Source organism: Amphiprion ocellaris, chromosome 15 (assembly GCF_022539595.1).
Source record: "Amphiprion ocellaris isolate individual 3 ecotype Okinawa chromosome 15, ASM2253959v1, whole genome shotgun sequence".
NCBI lineage: Eukaryota > Metazoa > Chordata > Actinopteri > Pomacentridae > Amphiprion > Amphiprion ocellaris.
In genome coordinates, this window is record NC_072780.1 from 19,075,678 (window position 1) to 19,097,567 (window position 21,890).

Below are 21,890 nucleotides of genomic sequence, written 5' to 3' on the forward strand. Positions count from 1 at the left end.
CACAACTAGTACCGCAATACACAGGGCTTTCCAGGAGACTTCTTACAGAGATGACGGAGTTGGTACCTTATATTCACAACAGAACTTTTATCTTTTTGCAGTTTTTTCCAGTGAAAACTTTGATTATTGTCCAAAAAGTGAGGGCAATGATAAATTATTTATTAGAATGATAAATAAAGAGTTGAGATTACTTGTCTTAAGAATGTTTCCAGCCTTTGTTGTTGTATTTGTATATATTACAAGTTGTACTGAAACCAGTGGCATTTAAAAACTCACTCTCATGCCTCATTGCCTTATCTACATTTCAGATCTACCTAGTAATATTTGCACGCAATATTTATGTGCTGAAACATGCAAAGACACTGGTGTGGTCTGCTGAAAGAGGAGCTGATAGTTTGGACACTACATATCACAGCGTATGCTACTTAGGGTTGTTCCCAGCATCAGAAGAACATTTGGGATTGGGAAGGTGCGGTTTGGTGTTTTGTCGGTTTGGCTGAATGACACAGAGGCCACATGGATCTCATATCTTTATTCATGAGAACACACATTATATTCCAGCATGGCAGAGCACTGCGTCAACTCTTAAAAACATGAACTTGATAATGGGATCCATGTCTAAAGAGCTAATTTATTTGATATGGTACATTTTTCATGAGTAGCCTCCTCAATGAAGTTTTATTTTACCAGAACAATTTCATTCTTGATAAATTGTAGCCTACTGAGCAGTAGCATGCATTTTAAAGTCTCAGATGTGTGACATAGACTTTCCCTGAATAGGTGTTTATGTGGATTTTCATACCCTTTCCTCTTGTTTATGCAGCTAACAAAGTTCTGTCCATGGCTCCATTTCACCTTGAGTAGTTGACCACCTGCTGATCTACTTTATTGTCTTGAAACGACCTTCCCAGTCTTTCAGAAGCCTCAAATGGTTGCACAATGCTCTTCAAATTTTCCCATAAAGTAGTTAAATGTCCCCTGTACTCTAGTAAAGCTGCTCCTTGCTGTATGTGACTGTACAAGACCAAGGGACCGCTCACTGTCTGTCCTGTTCTTGTTGCTTATTTTTGCTTGTGCTCTCCCATCCCATATATCCCCTCTGCAGCTGGCTGATAAGACTCACTTGAAGGTCCTTTCCCAGTCCCCTGCTGACATAAGAAATGACAATAAGAGAAAGTCAGAGGTCTTTTTTTAAAGAAGGAAAATTACTATATCAATAGACAAAATGTCACATATGTGCAATTTATTGAAGACTTCAAGCCATTTCATTCATCCTGGTGTAGTCTGAAGACGTTTCTCCATCTCTCCCTGCTTCTTTCCCCTCAGGCATTATAAGAAGCGCTGCCAGGGACGTATGAGGAAGCATGTTGGAGACTTGTGTCTCCAGGCAGGCATGCTGCAGGACGCCCTGGTCCACTACCACATGGCTGTAGAGCTGCTCAGGGGAGTTAATGACTTCCTTTGGCTGGGTGGTAAGTCTGGAAGATGCTGGCTTATCACCAGTCTTGGACCAGAGTTTGTTTATTTGCTGATATTGATGTTTATTCATTTAATATGCCATATGGGGTTATCCATCAACTTATGTCTCTTTGTAACTGGAGTGATGAATTGCTCTTTGTTGTACTGACGTGCAGTGCAATAGTAGACCGTGTTTGTCTTAAATCAGAAAATGTTGAATCGAACGGGCAGCAATGCAAACACCAAGGCCACAAAGGGACCTTCAGAGGCTTTTGTAAGAGCAAGATCTCGAAAGTGTATTTTGTTATTGCTGTGTTTTTGTGCGCAGCTGCATTGGAGGGATTATGTTCAGCCTCTGTCATATTCCACTACCCCGGAGGCACAGCAGGGAAGACGGCAGGACGCAAGCCAAGCATCTCTCAGCCGGCAGATGCAGGAAAACGCCACAGACCAGGTGAGCACATTAGTCACTCTGTAACCAGACTGACAGAAACAGCGGCCTTGATGACTGTTTGTCTGTGAGTGAGCTGTGATTGAGTGAGAATGTCTCTTCTGACTGGCAGCTCAAACATTGCTAAGCTTTGCTCAGCTAAGCTGCTTCCTTTGTGTGCAGAGAACAAGACGTGAACATCCTAAACTGCTGAAGCTTTTCTTATTTATCCTGACGACTGCGAATTTAAATTTAACATCATTTAATCTGTCTGCCTTGGTATTAACATGCTATTAACATGGTGTTATATTAACATGGTGTTATATTAACACTGCCTTGTGTATAACTTCGACTAATGTAAAAAACTGAATAACCAATCAAACTGACTGCTATGCCAAACTGACAGCGAATATAAACGGTGGGAAAGTGCATTTATTAAGGAAAGTTAATAATTAGTGATTATTTACTTATTGTTGTTTTTTAAAATTCTATTATTTGAACTTATTAACATCTAACCAGATCCAAATAACTAGCATGTAAATTAAATTGCATGAAAATGCTACCAAAGTGGTAAAGACAGTGATGTAACTGTGACCGATACAAAAAAATGAAAGCCAAAAAATAGTATGTACAGGAAAAACAAATGACACTGGGATGTCTACAATGCTGACAGGACAAATTAGTAACATATTCAGTATTTAATACATTGTAAAAACAGCAAGCAAATACTAACATGTACAGTGCAAACAAAACTCTAATGTATAGTTGAGCATAGAGTTAAGTGCAGAAAACAAAAAGTGCAAATACAGAAGTACAATGAGCAATGAGCCGTAGTGGCAGCAGCTATGGCACTTTTATGGAAAGCAAGCAAATGTTTTTCAATTGAAGCTCCATTCACCAAATGTTAGGTATTATTCTGTTTATTGACCAATAACCTTTCCTTTTCAAAACTGAATATATATTTGTGTTATTTCTGTAATTTATAACGGCTCTTTGCTCATAGTTTATAGCAAAGCAGCAGCAGCCATTAAGCCGATTGTTGGGACTAACACTGCTAACATTGCGCCTTGCGTCATGGAGTGAATCTGCATTCTCTCTCTCTGTCTGTAGGGGCTCAAGAGGTTCTCATTGACCCAGGTATGGAATGTCTAACCAACATAGCTCTTCTAGACACCAGTTTGCCTGTTTGCTTGTGGTCACATGTGCCCTGTTCACCTGCATCATCACCAGCTTGATTCGTATTGCTTCTCACCTGATGTTTTTTCCTCCTGTGACAGATACTGTTCTCCTGTGTTTTTTTTTTTTTGTTAATTCTGATGTACCTGCTCTCTCTCACAGCCTCACTTTTCGTGATCAGCGTCACTTTAAATGGCCACTTTCAGTTGCTTCCATTCCTTATTTATTGCGCCATTATTCTAATAACTTACATCTTAAGCTTGTTTATGAAGCAAAAATCTTTTAACCCTCTAAAAATCTTTTTAAAACAATCAGCTACTTGAAGAATTACCTCTTTGAAGGTAAGATTATGTAGTTTTTTTGAGCCTCCAGCAGGTGGCACTCCGACACCAATCATGCAAATAGTGACTTTCTGCTTATTAAATACTTAGTGATGCTTAACCTGTTACTATCATAGCCTAAGAAGATTAGATCCCATTTTTGCATATTTTTCTTACTATGTATGGAAATACTGTATATTTTATAATTTCACCATATCAAAAATTCTACAAAAATAGTGCAGTGCAGTACCTCAGTATTTGAACGTTTTTCATTGTAACATCACAGTGGTTGCTATAGACGCCATCCTGTTTGCAAGCGATCCCCACACAGTTGAATTTGTATTCCAGTCAGATTTAGCTAAGAGATGCCCCTTAGAATTACTTTTTGAAACGTTTCAGGTGTGAGTTTAGCTGGACATTAGCTGTGAGTATTGATTATTTTGCATCTTAAAGACTGTAGACCTTAGGATATTCATCACTTGCTACGTATTGCTGGTGCAAAGGAATGCAGGCCAGTGTAGATTTAAGGTTCAAATTAGTTTTAAATGGGGCAATCATGAGCCATCAGAATTCAAGGAATAAACACATTTCATTGAGCATTATCTGTTCTGATGGTATCTGCCCAGATATATTCAGAGTCTTGTTGTTTGTGTTGATTTATTTTCAACAGTATTTGAGAACGGTACTTTATATACTGTAATATACTGTGTCTTCTGTGATATATGTATAAATATGCATGTGGCGGTGGTAGCTAAGGACCTGTCTTAAAGAGTTAAGTTGTGCATTTAAGTTTCTTCTTCCCGGTTTCACTTTTTTTCCTTCAGTAGCAGAAAAGACTGATGGGCACTCATCTGTGTGTCTTTCCTGTACTAATCTTAATAAAACTATCCTTTTTTGAGTGTAGGTGCCCTCACAGCCAACGGCATTAGCGCAGACACCAGCACTGAGATTGGACGAGCAAAGAACTGCCTGAGTCCTGAGGACATTATCGAGAAATACAAAGAGGCCATCTCCTACTATGGAAAGGTACTGACCTAAGGCTACACAACTGCTGACCCAGGCATCCAATCAGTTTAGCTGCTGTCAGATTAAATATACTAACGCTGTGGCTACATTGAACGTTATTGTATGCAGATTGCTTGCAGTGCGGATGCTGCATCACTGTGCTTCCACCCGGCATGAAAGCAGCACCTAAGTATTACGTATGCATCATGGATAATTGCTCTACAAACGTAAAAATAATTCAGTCGTCTATTTATATTTTTGTGAGTGGTGTGTGCGCACAGCCCATTTAGACAGAAACACGTCATAAAGTGTCTATTTTAGAAAAATGAAACTACTGCTATAAATGACTTCGTTAAGTGACTACTTTGTATCAAACGGTGCTTCTACATTGGGTTCTTGATTACCCCACTGGCATTTATTCTGCTAGTACCAGCTGATGGTTGCCCAGTGACTGTGTCCCTTACAGAGTCTAGTGCACTCTGTAGATGGTAGCTCACCAATATTACACAAACTCCATGAACAATCCCAAAACAAATGCTCTCGGTCTTGTTTTGCCACAATCTTAGGCAGCAGATACGCCTGTAGTTTACTATGAGTCTGTCAGGCAGAGATACTTCATAGTGCACCAGGTCTGCAGCTCCCACAAATGCACTGTTCACTCCTTCTTAAGCATTATTTCCTGATGACTACAGTGCCTAGCTGTTTTTAAAAATAAAATAAACATGTCAGTAAATTTAAAGAAGCCTGTATCTGTGAAGAGTGTCCGTCTCCATAAGAAACCAGAGGACTTGTGGTGACACAAACTTAATAAATACTATGATTAAATTGGTAGTGGAAAAGTCAAGGTATCCAAAGGTCTTAAAATGTTTTAAGTGTTGAATTCAGTTTTCTCAAAAAAAATCTTACATACTTTAGACGGTAATTTTAGTGATAGAATGTCTTTGTGTATGATACAGGCTGCGATGTATCATGAACATAAATTAACTGAACCCAATTAACAAATTTGATTTAGTCAATCCACCCATTTTGCGTAATTTGAAAAAAGCATCACAATTCCAGACTCATCTCTGTGTACTACAGTTAATTATTGAGAAGTTTTTTTTTTCCATAAAAATAATTCCTTCCTACATTAAAATTGTTAAGACAACTGACATAGTATAGGGAGCTTACATCCCCCATGCATAGCAAATCAAAACATCCATATGGGGGCCTTTCAGTTGATTATTTAATTAGGAGTGATCGCTATATATGGCTGGGAAGCACTAAAAATAGTGGGCTAAAATTCTCTGATCTGCCATCATACTTTCATAGTTTACAAGTACAGTAATAGAAGTTAAATTGCCTCCTATGTGGTATTAACAAGACCTTAATGTCTTAAATTAAACGTGGTGAACCCTGCAGAGAAAAAAAAATTACTGAGCCTTTTTGTTTTATTACACTAAAGTTTGTATCCACAACCATTTTTTTTAAGATTTACATACTTACTAGGAACTATATTACTACTACTACTACTACTACTACTACTACTACTACTTCTACTTCCACTAATACTTTGATGGCATTTTGACAGCACAGTAACCAAAATACAGGATATCACCAGACTTGTTTCCAAAGTCCAAAATAAGTTTTTCAGATTAGGAACCACAACCTCAAATGCACATATTCTCCTTCAGTAACGAGCCTTAAGAGGGAAGTCATGGTTGTAGTAGTCCTAATATTGAAGATGACTGCCACAACCTTATGTGATCTGGGTTGTATTGTATTGTCCTTCAATGTGGTCATCCATGCACTACCATTCAAAAGTTTGGGGTCACTTAGAAATGTCCTCATTTTTGAAAGAAAAGCCTTTTTTTTTTCAATGAACATAACAATAAATGAATCAGAAATACAGTCTAGATATGGTTAATGTGGTAAATGACTATTCTAGCTGGAAACGACTGATTTTTAATGGAATATCTACACAGGAGTACAGAAATACATTTCCAGCAACCATCACTCCTGTGTTCTAATGCTACATTGTGTTAGCTAATGGTGTTGAAAGGCTAATTGATGATTAGAAAACCCTTGCGCAGTTACGTTAGCACATGAAGAAAAGTGCGAGTTTTCATGGAAAACATGAAATTATCTGGGTGACGTCAAACTTTTGAACGGTAATGTATTAGCGTTTACATTTGGGTTCTTTGATACAAAACCTGCCCTGATAGGCTGAAATGCAGCTACGTGTTTGTGTAGTAATAGTTCATCATCTCACCAGGGGGCAGTATTTGCTTTGATTTGATGATATCTGAAGGCAGTGACAGCACTGTATTGGAGTTTTACCAGACCAGTACATGCTGACAGCAGCTGTTTATTACTAAATTCTACATAGGGACAAAATTTACCACTGAGTGGGAAAGCATGTGTAATTGCCAGTGGAACCTTTTCTAGTCAGCACTTACCTTATAAAATAAGTATTACACAGACAAAAGAGTGTGATGTATCTGTTCATAGAATAGTATATTTGTACTCTCTTTTGCCCAATGTACTTGTACAAAGTCACAATGAATAGTATTAACGTATCCTTAATGCTTAAGGAAGCTGAATAGGCTCATTATGCTACCCCACTATTCAGAAGCAATCCTGTGCTTTATCTTCATTATTATAATTGCCTTTTTGCACTGACCTCCCTCAGCCCTTTTACCTGTAACTAGTTCATTCAGAATTAAATTACATCTCAACACATAGCCATTCAGATATTAATTGAATTTTAATAAGGAGACAATGAGGGCGCAAGTGGAAGGAGGTTGAGGGACGGAGAGATAAAAAATGCACACATCTGTGCACAGTGTGAAGCCAAAGCAGCAGTAGCTCAGCGGTAAAAGAGTAATGGCTGGGAATCCCTGAAAGACGAGCAACAAGGGATCCGAGTTATCACACTTGTCCGTCATCCCACGTTTGCGCTGACTGATGAGCATGGTCATATGTTAATGAGAAAACATTACCTCTGATTATGAGGTGGGTTGTAAAACTCAAGGCGACCCTCACCGGCTATTCATTTTTCATTAACGTCGATCCTCCCCCCTGCTCCTCCTCTTATCTCCCGCAGTACAAGAATGCAGGCGTGATCGAGCTGGAGGCCTGTGTGAAAGCGGTGAGGGTGCTGGCTATTCAGAAGAGGGCCAGGGAGGCCTCTGAGTTCCTGCAGAACGCTGTTTACATCAACCTGGGACAGGTATGCTATCTAACTGGGAAATCCTTTAACATACATCACTTCAGTGCAGCTTGAGAAGCTTTTTCAGCTACAGTGGATGATTGCTACGGCCCGTGGCTCAGTTAAATCACTAAGATGGCAGGTTATCATACTGTGAACAAAAAGGAACATTAAAACAGAACCCACCTGCACTAGGATGTGCCCTCAAAATATACATTGCCTTTTTGTCCTGTTTTTTTATCACTCGAGTGATACATTTTTCTTCATCTATTTTTTCTTCCTCTTTAGCGTAATAGTTTTTGCTTTAAAAGCGTGTTTTGTTTCTTTACACACCCAGTGACATTTCTTCCAGGCTTGCCTTTTAAATGCAGTGATTTATTGCTTTTTTTCCCCCTCCAATTTGAAATATTGATTCTTCAATTGGTATTATAATAATTAGTGCATTAAAGGCAGTTTTTTCACTTCAGTAATTATTAGTATAGATCTGTCTGGTCAAAGTGTTCTTAATTATCCTTAATAGTACTTTGCAGAATGTCGCAACCAAATGTAAGAGCAAATAATTACATTTAAACATTGAAGATGCCCTCTAGACATATTAGAAGGTATATTAGAAAGACTTTTGAAAAAAACACACACATAGAATCCTGCTGTTCCAGAGATTTCAAGTGAGGTCAGAAAAATTTTCTCCCTTCAACAGAAGAATATGACAACAGTCCTTTAATATCAAACTGTGCTCACTCTTAATTCTACACAATGAATCTCTAACACCCAAGCGAAGCAACGATGATGTGTCTGTAACTGCAGCTATCAGAGGAGGAGAAGATCCAACGCTACAGTATCCTGTCTGAACTCTACGAATTAATTGGATTCCATCGCAAGTCAGCTTTTTTCAAGCGAGTCGCAGCCATGCAGTGCGTGGCTCCCACCATCCCAGAGCCAGGCTGGAGGGCCTGCTACAAGCTGCTGCTGGAGACGTTACCTGGATACAGCCTGTCACTCGACCCCAAGGACTTCAGCAAAGGTAGGCGTGGACAGTTGGAGGTTGGATTATGGTGATATCTGGAGGTAATAGGTTCATTATCAAGGTTTTCTTTCCACTCTTTCACATGGGAATGTCTGGGTTTGGTGTGAGACTGCTTTATTGCTTTGTTTTTTACAGATACATCTTCTCAGAGGCTGATCTCATATTTTGGATGTATTTCAGGGATGTGACAAAACATTAATTTTCATATCGCTTTTTTAAATTATCTAATGAAGTATTGTTTAGTTGATAAAGCATCAATAAATTGTTAAAAATAGCCGTCACATTTTTGTCGAATTGACAGTTTTTTTCCAGCCAGCATTTTTTAATCCAAAGATGTTTAATTTATCACAATAGAACAGCAACTCAGTTTCTCATTTGAGAGACTGGAGCCATAGATTGTTTTGGATTTTTGTTTGGTAACTGATAAATTATTCATCATAGACCATTAAAGTTTTTAGTGTCCAAAGATGACTAAACAAAGTTCTTTTGTCCGTGGGATTGGTCTCACCCTGTCATGGTTAGATTTTTTTCTTTCTTCATTTTTCAAAGCTCGTTAGTAGTCAAGTAGAGCAAATTTCATATTAGTGAAAATAAATCTGGCTGAATAAATGTTTTATTAAATACTGAATAGAGTACCTTCTTGTTTGATCCACAATCCGTGAGTGTGTGTAAGCATCCAGTGTAAACATCCATCCATCTATGATCTATACACCGCTTAATCCTCATTAGGGTTGCAGGAGGCTGGAGTGTATCCCAGCTGATTTAGGGTGAAGGCAGGGGACACCCTGGACAGGTCACCAGTCTATTACAGGACTACATATACAGACAAACAATCACACTTGCATTCACACCTACGGACAATTTAGAGTTACCAATTAACCTCAGCAAGGAAGCCAGAGAACCCAGAGAAAAACCCACGCATGTACAGGGAGAACATGCAAACTCCATGCAGAAAGATCCCAGGTAGGCCGAGACACGAACTGGGGATCTTCTAGCTGCAAGACGAAAGTGCTCACCACCGAGCCACTGTAAACATATTCAACACATTAAGAAGATGAATAGCATGGCTTCATTTTGCTCCAAGCTTTGCTGTGTTTTTAAGAGTACTCCAACAGGGTGTTCTGCATTCAAGCCACCACTTTGCTCAAAAAGAAGCACGACTGAGACCTGACCTGGGCTTTTGTAGACTCTTTGGTAAGGCTCTCGTCATAAGCCTCTTGGTTGTACAGACTCTTGACCTGTGCTCATTGCAGCCACTCAATGGCAAGCATTGGAAACATAAAAGACAGAACACAGAGTGAACAGCAAAGCTCAGGGACATCCATAATTTATCTTGTGATCGCAAGATAAATTATACTCAAGGAGTATTTTGCCAGGATTTTTATTCTTATTGGCTGTTAATCTTTGGTTGTGTTTCCTTTATATACAGCAAATCGAGACAAGCTGCATTGTTGGAGGTAAAATAATTGTACTTACACTGAATTGTTGTTAAAGGTGATATTTGAAACCCAAGTATGAGATGCATTGCTGTGTGAATGGAGCTGTAAATTGAAATTTGTGCCAGTTAATTGTGAAGTCAGTGCTTCTGGAGGAAGACTGTTGAGATTTAGTTGTTTACAGGGCTCCAGACTATGACCAAAATGATCTCATATGCAACTACTTTATAAGAGCGTATGAGTTAAAATCTCACATGGTCTCATTTGTGCTAGTTTGTCTGTTTTAATACCCTTCCTGGCTGGCATGTGCAACTACTACGGTATATTAGCCAGAGTAGTTAAGCATTGTGCTTTTTCTTCTTCACTGGCTCAGTCAGTCTCCTGCCTGACGTGTGAAACAATCCATTCAGCTATGACCTTGTTCCAAAGACGAAGCAATCAACAGCTGATTACCTTAAAAAGCAAAATGAGGTGAGAGAGAAAGAAGCTGGTGAAGAAGGAGAGGTCGTGACCCAGACACCCCTGATGATCAGAGGGCTGCTGCAAGCAGGAAGAAACTGACTGAGCCAGTAAAGAAAAAATAAAGCATTCAGTCACAATGTTAAGACAGTATTAGGGCTACATAATTAAACAAGAAAAGAGAACGCAGTACTCCGCCAAGGCTGCTCCGTCGTATGATTTCCAACCGATAAGTCGCGATTAGTTCACAGTGGTCGGTTTGTAGTAGGATCACAATCATGTGATCGTCAGCAGGCAACTGAAGTAGTGTTCACTTGTTGTCATAGTTACAGTGACGGCCTGCCGCTATCTCGCAATGATACAGAAATCTTTAACAAATGCATGGATCCAGACTATAAGCTGCATCACTGCCAAAATCTAATCAGTTGACCCTTCATTTCTGGCCTTCGCAGAAAATTTCATCCAAATCGGTTTATCTGTGCACAACATTTTGAGTAATGTTGCGTACAGATAGACAGACAGACAAACGTACGCCGATCTTCACATAACTCCACCGTGCTCCTTGGCCAAGTAACAAATATTACAAAATTACAACTTCAGCTAATTGGTGAAATTGGGTAACGTCTAGGGCTGGACTCGAGTATCCGACTATTTGGTCGTTATGGTGGTATCCGAATATTAATTTGGAGAGACGAATATTCGGACCCCCCCTGTCGGATGATGTCGCGTGTTCCGAATATGACGATGCCTCATCGATTTGTCTCTCCTTCCCCTTAGTATCACTGACCCACCTTTAATTAGGCAATGAAAGTCAGTGGACTTAGTTTCTTTGTAACATGGACCCTAGACACAGTATAATGGCATTGCAGTTATTTCATTTTGAAAGGAGATGTCATTGTCACACATGTACAGCATTGTGGGAGTCTACAGTGCTGCTTGACACCAGTTACTTGGACAGGTCTTGCCAGGATTAAAGAGTTTTAAGTGAATAAGCAAATTGGTGTTAACAACACAAAATGACCAGATAACCAGTAATGTCTTTTAAATTAATCTTCTGTGGACTAAGTTCTCAATTCTAAAAACAAACATACTTGAAACTTCTTCAGATTGATTCTTCAAATATTCACCGTCAAATTCATGAAATAAGAATGGGAAATGACACTTATGGGCAAGAATAGATCATGTTGAGTTAAAAGTAGTTCTGTGGGAGTTTTGGCTCAACAAGACAGAAAAATTGACGCTGAGCAATTGAGCCTAATTAAACCCTTAGCCTTCAGTTTAGTGCAGCAGTAACACTTCTAATCATCTAGGGTTTTTGCCATAAAGAACTAACCCTTACTTTGTTCAGCATAGCGAGGTGAGTTTGTTCCCTGCAGAACTGAGCATTCATTGAAATGTTGCACCTGAAGCACACATTAGAAGCTTAAAAGGTTCAGAAAACACAGAATGTTTGACTGTTGCTTTGTGTTATGGAAGTGCAGTACTAAACTGTTGGAATACTCCATTAACAGTACTTTTTATTCTTGAACAAGGTGTACTGCACATCTGGAAGCTTTAGCGTTCATATGATCCTCTGCAATCAACACATTTTCCATTTGCAGTTTTGTAACATGTACATCGATAAATTCAAAGTAAATTATGCTATATTTATTTGAGTGATTCATTGATAAAACTAGATCTAGAAAAATTGTGACAAATGAGAAAACGTGATTAATTTTGACACTACAGGTGAATAGATGAAAATTTTAACATAATAGGTACAGTATAACCATGAAACTTCCCCAGGTAATTACCCACGTTAAGACAGTGATTTTTTGTTTGCATTACACATTTTATAATTTTTATGATTAATTATAGAAATTAGGCAAAAAATTGTGCCAGTTTGCATGATCTAAACAGAAATTTGAACACTGGATGGGGGCAGCTTTAAAATCCTTGTTTCTTTTTGTAAACATATTAGACCCAAAGGTTTTTACACAGGGGATTTTGGATATCTCTTTTTATAACTCCATACACTAGAAAAATCTGTTGACAGAGTCTGTGATAGACTGGTGACCTGTCCAGGGTGAATGCTTCCTTCACCCTAAGTCAGCTGGGATAGGCTCCAGACCCCCCACGACCCTACGGAGGATTAGGCGGTGGATCTTGACAGAGTAAAAATACATTTTTGCTATGTCTACAGTAATAAAATAATGCAAAATTTGAGTAAACCTGACACATGAACAAGCCTTTTCTTAAAAATGAAAGTTTGATGTGCTACTGAAGTGGAGATTTCTGAATGCAAGGAGGAGAAAAAAACTCATTTAAGAAAACCTCCTTTTAAGAAATGTATTGTAAAATTCCATCCATCTACCATCTATACACCGCTTAATCCTCATTAGGGTCACAGAGGGGTTGGAGTCTGTCCCACCTGACTTAGGGTGAAGGCAGTGGACGCCCTGAACAGGTCACCAGTCTATCACAGGGCTACCTATAGAGACAATCAGTCACACTCGCATTCACACCTACAGACAATTTAGAGTTACCGATTAACCTCAGCATGTTTTTGGTATGTGGAAGGAAACCAGAGTACCAGGAGAAAACCCGCACATGCACAGGGAGAACATGCAAACTTTATGCAGAAAGATCCCAGGCCCAGGTCAGGACACGAACTGGGGATCTTCTAGCTGCAAGGTGACGGTGCTAACCACTGAGACATTGCAGCCCTTGTAAAATGACATGCTTTTTCAGTATTTTTTATGTACAGGTAAAAAGTTAAACCTATAGAATGCCATGAAACATCTGCCTTCAACATTTACGTCACATATTATTTTTCCTTTCAAGTTTTCTTTAAATTTTGTTTAAATATGCAAAATATGTATTTATAATAAAACTTCCATAAATGTCCAATATAGAACGTGTAGTAAAATAAACACCTAAATATGTATTTCCATCATTTTTTTATTGACTTGTCTAAAAGTGGAGGTTATAGAAGCAAAATATTTGTGCATAAACAGTTTTTGCTTGCAGTGACATTTTCAAGCAAGACACTTAAAGTTCTTTGCCACATAGATTCAAGTGTTACTGGACTCTTTCAATACAATTTCTCTACTACACTTCAGCTGCTATAAACACAATCCTCCACTACGTACTGCCATACTGGCTGCCTTAAATGTTTTTGTAAGCTAAGTTAAGGACAATAAAGAGAAACAACATGAAATGCAAACAGTTTTTCAAGGTACTTTCTAGATTGCTCCAGTCATCTTGGAGGACTTGCCACAGTTCTTCTGCGGATTTAGACTCCGTTGTCTCACTGCTGTCTGTTCACGTTATCCAAGACCGACTCCATTAAATCAAGATCTGAGCCCTGATGGGGCCAGACCATCTGTTGCACGGTTCCCAGCTCCTTTTGTGGCTGCGAAATGAATTTGAAACTGATCAGATAGTGAATAAGAATCTAAACATCTAAAGTGCCTTAAAACGCTTGCACAAAATTATTTAACTCCCAGTATCCATTCATGTTTAATACTGCAGTAAATGTATGCTCAGGAGAACTTTGCTTGCTTCTCCGTACTTCAGATGATACGTAAACTTCATATTAGCTATAAAGGTCACTGATGGAAGTGCAGGTACACTATCAGTCAGAAGTTTAGACACACTTTCTCATTCAATGCTTTTTTTAAAAAATATTTTATATGTTGTAGATTAATACTGAAGACATCAAAACTATAAAAGAATACAAATGGAACAAGAAAAGCACTGAGAGAATGCAGTATTGATGGGACTCGGAAACACCCCCACAATTTAATCAATTGTTCCTTGTATGACTTCCGACGTATAAGTCCCAATTAGTCCACAGTGATTGATTTGTCATAGGATCGCAATCATGTGATGGTCAGCAGGCAGCTGACGTAGCGTTCACTTGTTGTCATAGTTACAGTGATGGCGTGCCGCAATCTCACAATACAAAAATCCTTAACTAATCCGTGGATCCAGACTATAAGTCGCATCACTGCCAAAATCTAATCAGGTGGTCCTTGTGTCATTTCTGACCTTCCCTGAAAATTTAAAATAAGTTAATCCGTTTTTGAATATTGTTGCTCACGGAAAGACAGAGGTCATCACCTAACTCCGCCGCCGGCATGATTATGTTGTAAACAAAAAAAGTGTCAATCTTCAGTATTAATCTACAATGTAGAAAATAATACAAATAAATAAAAAGCATTGTAGGAGAAGGTGTATCCAAATTTTGCACTGGTACTGTAGTTCTGTGGTGGTTATAGAAGTGTTTTTTGAAATTATAATAAAGTAAATAATTAAAAATTGAAACATCAGGGAAAAACACACAACTCTCCACTTCACTGTTACAGCAACAATAAAGTCCAATAAAATAGAGACAAACCGCTACATCTTCCTCTACTCTTATCCAATATATAGGGTTACTTGCATCTATTAGGGTTTGTCTTGTACTTACAATAGCAACATTTTTAATGGCTAGATAAACAAGTAGATGAAGAGGGAAAGATTTGTTCAGTGGAACCTAACTGTATATTTAAAAGAATTGCTCTGTGCTGTATTGGAAGGCACTGTTTCTTCTGGGATACTCTGTTACATATTCCCTCCATACTAAAAGATCAGCTGTACCACCCAAATCACAACTCTGGCATCTACTTTGAATTCCCACAGGGCTTATAGGAAATGATGGGTTTAGGTCGTCTGGTAGAAGGGATCAGATTGGAGTTTATCAAGCAATAAGCTCCAGATGCAAGTTCAAGAGACAAAGAAAATGGGGATCAATGGTGCATTCCAATACAGCTGCTGTGCTCTGAGATACAGTAGAGCAAATGGATTTCGAAGTGTTTAACAGGCCTCTTTTCACTTCTGCTCTCTGTTACTAGAAATGGATACGCTGTTTTTTTTATGTCGTCTTTTCTGTCCCCTGCATAGACCTTTGTTCCTACTGTTGTCATACCGTCACAGGAATTTGGGGAGTTTCTTTTTTTTTATTGTAATAATTTAGATGTTTATTGTCGAGTAGAATAATGGTAGCATGTGGCATCTCATCACCCAACGCAGTAGATCAGAGGCAGCCGGAGGGTACAGGGCCTTTTGAGTCAGGTTTTGCATGACAGTGTGACTGCTTGGCCGTGGCACCACACTCATTATCTTGGCGGTGTGTTAATTGGATTGCCAGACACCTCCAGTTCGGGTCTGAAAATATCACAAATAAAGTCTTTTTTTTCCCGTGTACAAGCGAGAGCAACATCCTGAGAAAATCCAAAGTGTCCTCTGGATTGCTGTCCTCCAGATAAGCGCTGGTTTTGGCAGACAGGTGGATGTCAGCAATTTTTAGAAAGCTCAGTGGGTGCAGTTTCACCACAGAAAAAATAGCTTTTGAAGGAATTGCATTTACAGTGTGTTCAAATGGCAGAAGAAGTCAGAATGAAACATAACTGTATGCTGATAACCGAAGCTGCTTCACAGCGATGATTTGACATTAATGGAAGCAGTATTCAGGCTGAGGAAACATCTGAATGTTTACCAGATATCCTCCTTCCCTCCCTCTGGCCCCCGCGGCCTCCCCAGCACTTCTTTCCTGTAGTTTTCTTTCCCACTCAGTGAGTCAACAGTCGACAGCTGGGAGTGGAGCGGGGCGTCTCATAGGGGGCTGAGGGCCTTATGTAACAGTCGGTGTCAGGCTAGAATGCTATTAAGATGTCTTGTGCAGTTGTGCAGAGCAAACAACACCAGCTAAGTTAGCACCAGCTTGGAGGACATGTGATAGTTAGATGGGGATGCTTGGATTTTAAGAGATGACTTCAACTCAAAACCCTGGAGTTTATGCTAATTATGTGTGACCTTTTGTGCGCAAACACCTGTCACATGATTATCGTGTCTCAAGTTAATATGTTGGAGTGTAAATATGGTGTAGGTAATTAGACAACATTTGTGCTAAAGTATGTATTACAGAGCAAATTTTGGAATGTTCACATGATCTGTGTAAATATAGCTAATTGTCATTCACTCAGTTGGTTGCAGTCAATGTGAAACTTTAACGACTAAATATAGTTTATGAAATTCTTATTTTAACAGGAGTAAAACAGTGCAGTATGATTATATTAAAGCAATATTGTTTCACTGAAACTTAACAAATGATATTGTCTTATCACCCAGACTTCCTGTCATGAGTATATTTTAAGCCCGAGCACCGAAAGCAAAAGCGAAGTTCCTGCTGGACTGCAAGGAATTATCATTTTTATTAATATGCTTTCTCCCATCAAATGAAGTGCATTATTGTGGGGCTTAAGATGCTCAAAATTGCATGAAAAATTGCACACGCATGTGAAGTAGCCAGAAAAAATGCTGACAGGTGGAGCAAGAAAAAAGCCAGACCAACAACCAGCTCAAGGAAGACATCTCTTCAACCAGCCAGTGGGGAGACACCATGGACCACGTAGACGAGCTGAGAGAGAAAGACAAGGAGATCCAGAGACTCTCTGAACTGCTCCAAAAAACGTCAAAAGCCAGAAACAAGAGCTTGAAGAAGAAAATAAAACACTGACAGAGCAGAACAAAAAGAAGAAAACACAATACTAAAGCAAGAGAGACTCAATCTGGAGAAGGCGGAGAAAATTGTAGAGATGAATATGAGGACAGTGCGGATGAACAACATGCTGACAGAGACAAGACTCCAGGAGCAAAACAGCAAATTGGAGGAGCAGAATATGAGGCTGCAGACAAAAATAAAGAGCTGCTGGAGAGCAATAAAAAACTGGCTCCGAGTGAGACTGTGATGGAACACAGCCTGACAGGACTGAGGGAGAAGTAGCACCAGGACCAACAGAAAGATGAAGAAATCCAGAGGCTGAACCACCTCAATGACTCTTTGTGATGGTCTCCAGGTTCAAAGATCAGATGCTGGCTAAAGGGACCGAACTCCAGAGGCTTAAAGAGGAGGTGGAGACTGAAAAAAAAGACATGGAGGAGAACAAGGAGCACAGACTGACAAGGTTGAGGGAGGAGAAGCAGCTCCAAGACCAAAGCAAAGATGAAGATATCCAGAGGCTGAACCATCTCAACGTCTCACCTAAAGAGACTGAACACCAGCAGAGAGAAGAAGACTGGAAGACTCAGCTCAGTGTTCTGGAGAATCTTAAAGAGGTGGAGAAAGAAAAAGACACAAGGAGGAGAAGATTAAGCAGCTTCTAGAGCAAGAAGAAGAAAAAGTCAAAGAAGAAGAGCCAGAAAAAGAGACAAACAAGAAGAAAAAAAAGTTTCTGGCGCAGTTTTTTCCCAAAGAAAAAACATCACAATGACTTGAATGTGGAGGAGGCTGCTGGATGTTCGATGTAGTTCCATCTGTCTCCCCCCTTCTCCAGCTCAGCACTCTGGAGAAGCTATAAGAAGAGGTGGAGATTGAAAAAATAGACATGGAGGAGAAGATTAAGCAGCTGCTAGAGCAAGAAGAAGAAAAAGTCAAAGAAGAGCCAGAAAAAGAGCTTCTGGTGCTGTTTTTTCCCAAAGAAAAAAAAAACATCACAGCGGGTTGAAGGTGGAGATGTTCAGTTTAGCTCCACCTGCCTCCACTCTTCTCCTCCCTCCCCCTCTCTCTCCTTCCTCACCTTTTTCCCTCTACCACTCACCCCTTTGACTACCCCTTTTCTTTCACCCCTTTTTCTTTCTCCCCCTTCATTATTTCTTATAAAAAACAAAAAAAGCAAAAACATTATACTACTGCGTGTGTGGATTATGTTACATCAGTGAAGAGTACATGTTGCATCACAAGGTTTTCAGGTTTTGAACTGAAATTGGTTTCAGGTGATCCAGCTTGTACATGATCAAATAATTAATCTGAGATTACTTTACAAATAACCACCTGGTGGCAAGAGGAAAGGAAATGTTTTACACTTTGATGAACTATTGGTAGCCGGTTGACCATGTTAACCTCAAATGTGGTGACATAAGCCTTAAGACATGCCAAGTCCCAACATGCAAAGGGTTCAAGGGCCCGTTCAACGCTGCTTGCAGCTTTAATTAACAACCGTTTTTGTCAAAGTTCACAAAAGCTGTTTATAGACCTGAGATTTTAAATTGAATTCAATTAATGGGAAGTTCATTCATTCTAACAGTGTGCTGTAAAGCAAATAAAGGATGGATGCCTGTAACTACATTATTTCTATGTGTATTTATTATTTATGTAATGAACCAATGCTGCAAGTCTTTACTTAGTCAGCTATTTCATTGATCTAAAAATGTGAGAACAAAGTAAAAAAAAAAAACTCCATCAAACTTTACTGAAGTTCAAGGTAATGCAGTCCAATTGCTCATTTTAATGATCCAGAACTTCAGAATAATCTTTTAGAGGTCACATTAAGTCAAAGAAAAACAAGAGATCCTTGTAACTGAGAGGTTATAATGCCATGTAATGTCATGTCATTTTATATTCATTTTCAGAAAGGATTACAGTAAGCAATTATCAAGTAGTAGCTGTTTAATTTTCTATCATCTAACAAAACAATAGAAATAAAAATACAATAAAAAACCCACATAATAATCAACAATGGAATTCAAACATTTTGTTTCCAAGTGGTCAACAAATGGTTTAACAACTTTTTTTCATTTACTATTCACATTGGAAAGACAGTCTCTATAAAAGACTGGCAACTCTGGAACATATGTGTAAAAGCCCAGCTGGAGACAAGAGTTGGAAAACAAGCAATAGCAATAATCTCTCTGTACAGCCCATCGGTTTCATGCTCTGTTAAACTGCATTGTCTCTGTCAAATAACACATAGACAGCAACAAAAAGACAAACATCAGTGCATTTGGCTAAGCGTAGTAAATCAGAGCAATTTGCAACCAGTGGGCTTTTACTCGTGGGCATAGGTTGCTCTCTCACATGTCAGCATTATAGTACTTGTGCTGGGAATGTTTCTTCCAGAGTTTGAAAAGATCGCTGTCAGAGTTGCAGAATTCAGAGTTGCAGAATATTGACCCGCAGATCGTGTTAATGCACTGATCTAATGTGATTGTCGTGTAACATTAGATGTCAGCAATGAGCTTTGCCAGCCTTGTGATTGTGAATCTCTCTCTGTCGTCTCTCTCCCAGGAACCCACAGAGGCTGGGCTGCTGTACAGATGCGCCTCCTGCATGAGCTGGTATATGCCTCCCGTCGCATGGGCAATCCAGGCCTGTCTGTACGCCACCTGTCCTTCCTGCTGCAGACCATGCTGGATTTCCTGTCTGATCAAGGTCAGCTCACAATAACACTCGGAAAGAGCTTAAAAAGTAGCAATATTCCACTTAGTTTTTTGATGCAGGCAGGATTTAAACCTTGTAGTGCACTTTCAGCTTCAAGCCCAGCCTTCAAAAGCATCTAGAAACAGCAAACCTGTCCCTTGGTGATTTTGCCGTTATACCCTGTGTTTAATAGTATGCGGTGCACAACAAAGCCAGCGTTTTCTTGGCAGGAGTGCAACATTGTGCTGTGACCAGAAATCCTGTGCAGCCAGGAGATAGGGTTTTTACTGAAGCAGTGTGAGCCAGACGGTCTACTGGCCACACAATAGAGGCCAGTGTAATCCTTGGTCGGGTACTGAGCATGAGAATTGAAAGAGAGAGAGGGAGGGAGAGGGAGGAGGCAAGGCAGGAGTAAGATGAAGCAAGCTTACAGTATAAAATATTAAACACCAGCAAAGGGACTTGTGCAGCTCTGCTTAGGGTGTTGCTCATACAAGCCTTCTCAGAAACACTTCTGCAGGAAAAAATCTTACTGTCTACAGCTTCACACACATCAACGGGCAGAAATGCTGTGTGATGTAATTACTACTTTGTCAGTATATAACAAGAAGTGAGCTAACTATTTTCTAACTGAACAAACTGACCTTGTAGGCTGACTTCTGCTTTTTGCTACAGTAAAATAGCATTTCATATTTACTTTGTGTAACTTTTTGGGCCCAGAGCACTGCCTGCTGCAGTTTGGGTGCCCTTCTCTGATTGCCTTTGCTCCTGTCGGCTGTGCAATATAAAATTTTTAGAAAGGTTATAGTAGTAGTTTGCTTTCATGGAATAAGTCCCCTTTGATGTGTGTTTGAGTTTTGTATTTATATGTCAAATACAGAACAGAGTTAGACAGTAAAGGACTCGTTTGGGTCTGTTACAGTAGACAACTGCAACTTTAGTTCCTGTGCACATGTTGGATACATTAACATCATACTTACTACACGTATTTTAACATTTAATGAAGCAGGGCTGATGTATCAAATTAATTCAGTTGATTCTAATCTTTGATTTTTGCTTGATTTAGAAATTCTTATATTTAGATGTGAACTTCTTCTTCTGTCACTTAAACCACAACAGTGCTAGCAGCGACAAATGGTTTTCATTTCAATAAAATAATTTCCTGCCTTAAATTGGCTTAGGGATAACTGTACATCATTACTTCTTCTAGAGTGCAGATCTATAAAGTCCCTCTTTGTCCATCCTTCCCTCCTACTTATTGCAGCATGAGCACACTAGCTCATCTACAACTGTTCCAGTATACATGAAACATGTTACCAAGGTTGAAAGAAACTACATTTTCACTGGAGTGGCTCTTTAATTAAATACCCTTCTCGCTAGAATTGTGGGTGGAGCAGTAGTCTGTTGAAGCTATTTATATAGCTGCATAAACTGTAAAGAACAGTTATAATTCTTTAGGGATCTGTCACTGCTGCAAATAGAAATGCACTTTGTGCAAAGAAGTTTGATGTGGGTTTCTGCAGTGAGGCTGCAGTTACAACCCACTGACTCTCCTGCCACCTTGAGATGACTGTGGGAACAGAGACAGGTAGCACCTTCATCTTACCTTAGAGCAGTTTTACATGACAGATAAGGATAAAAGGGCATGGAGTTTGACATCCACATGCTTTTACTGCGATGTCTAGGTCTAACAAGAATACGCTCTTAGGTTACATTATGCAAGTTGTAGATCTTGGCTTCTACTGCAGTGACTACTTGTGAGTCTCCCAGTTGTATGCAGGTATAGAAGTACTAAAGTGCGGACATATTCCATTCAGAATAGCCTTAACTGTCATTGTTACCTCAATTATATAAATTAAGCAGTTCTAATCACTCTGAAGCACATATTTTATTGCCCTGTCAAATCACTAAATGATCATTTGTATTTCACTGGCCTTGCATCTTTGGTCTCAGGACCATTGTGAGGAACTTATTTAAACCGAAATACCTTTTTTGTCTGCATTTGGTGGTTGTGTAAACAATAAGACAACACCTGACTTTGCACCCCTCCTCCCCTGGTATGCAGAAAGAGTGTTTTACTGCCAGAGACAAGCCAGTATATTATACTAGTGTATGCACAGCTTTGTAAACTCACGGAAATAGAGGTAGATAAGTCTGATATTGCTTACTTTT

The 21,890-nt window shown here is 39.3% G+C and overlaps 1 protein-coding gene across 6 annotated transcripts in view; it reads left to right on the top strand.

Annotated features, from left to right (window-relative positions):
* trappc9 (trafficking protein particle complex subunit 9) overlaps positions 1-21,890 on the top strand; it is a 267,319-nt gene that overhangs the window by 5,134 nt on the left and 240,295 nt on the right. For 5 of the 6 annotated variants that reach the window (XR_008604175.1, XM_055018005.1, XM_055018006.1 and 2 more), the window contains exons 3-9: positions 1,327-1,472; positions 1,787-1,912; positions 2,999-3,025; positions 4,289-4,410; positions 7,475-7,600; positions 8,384-8,600; positions 19,587-19,730. Coding sequence is in view for 5 of the 6 variants with exons in the window: in XM_055018005.1 (XP_054873980.1) it covers positions 1,327-1,472; positions 1,787-1,912; positions 2,999-3,025; positions 4,289-4,410; positions 7,475-7,600; positions 8,384-8,600; positions 19,587-19,730 (908 nt within the window). In the remaining variant the exon portion in view is untranslated. The remainder of the gene's footprint in view (positions 1-1,326; positions 1,473-1,786; positions 1,913-2,998; positions 3,026-4,288; positions 4,411-7,474; positions 7,601-8,383; positions 8,601-19,586; positions 19,731-21,890) is intronic. The other variant, XM_055018009.1, reaches the window with a different exon arrangement.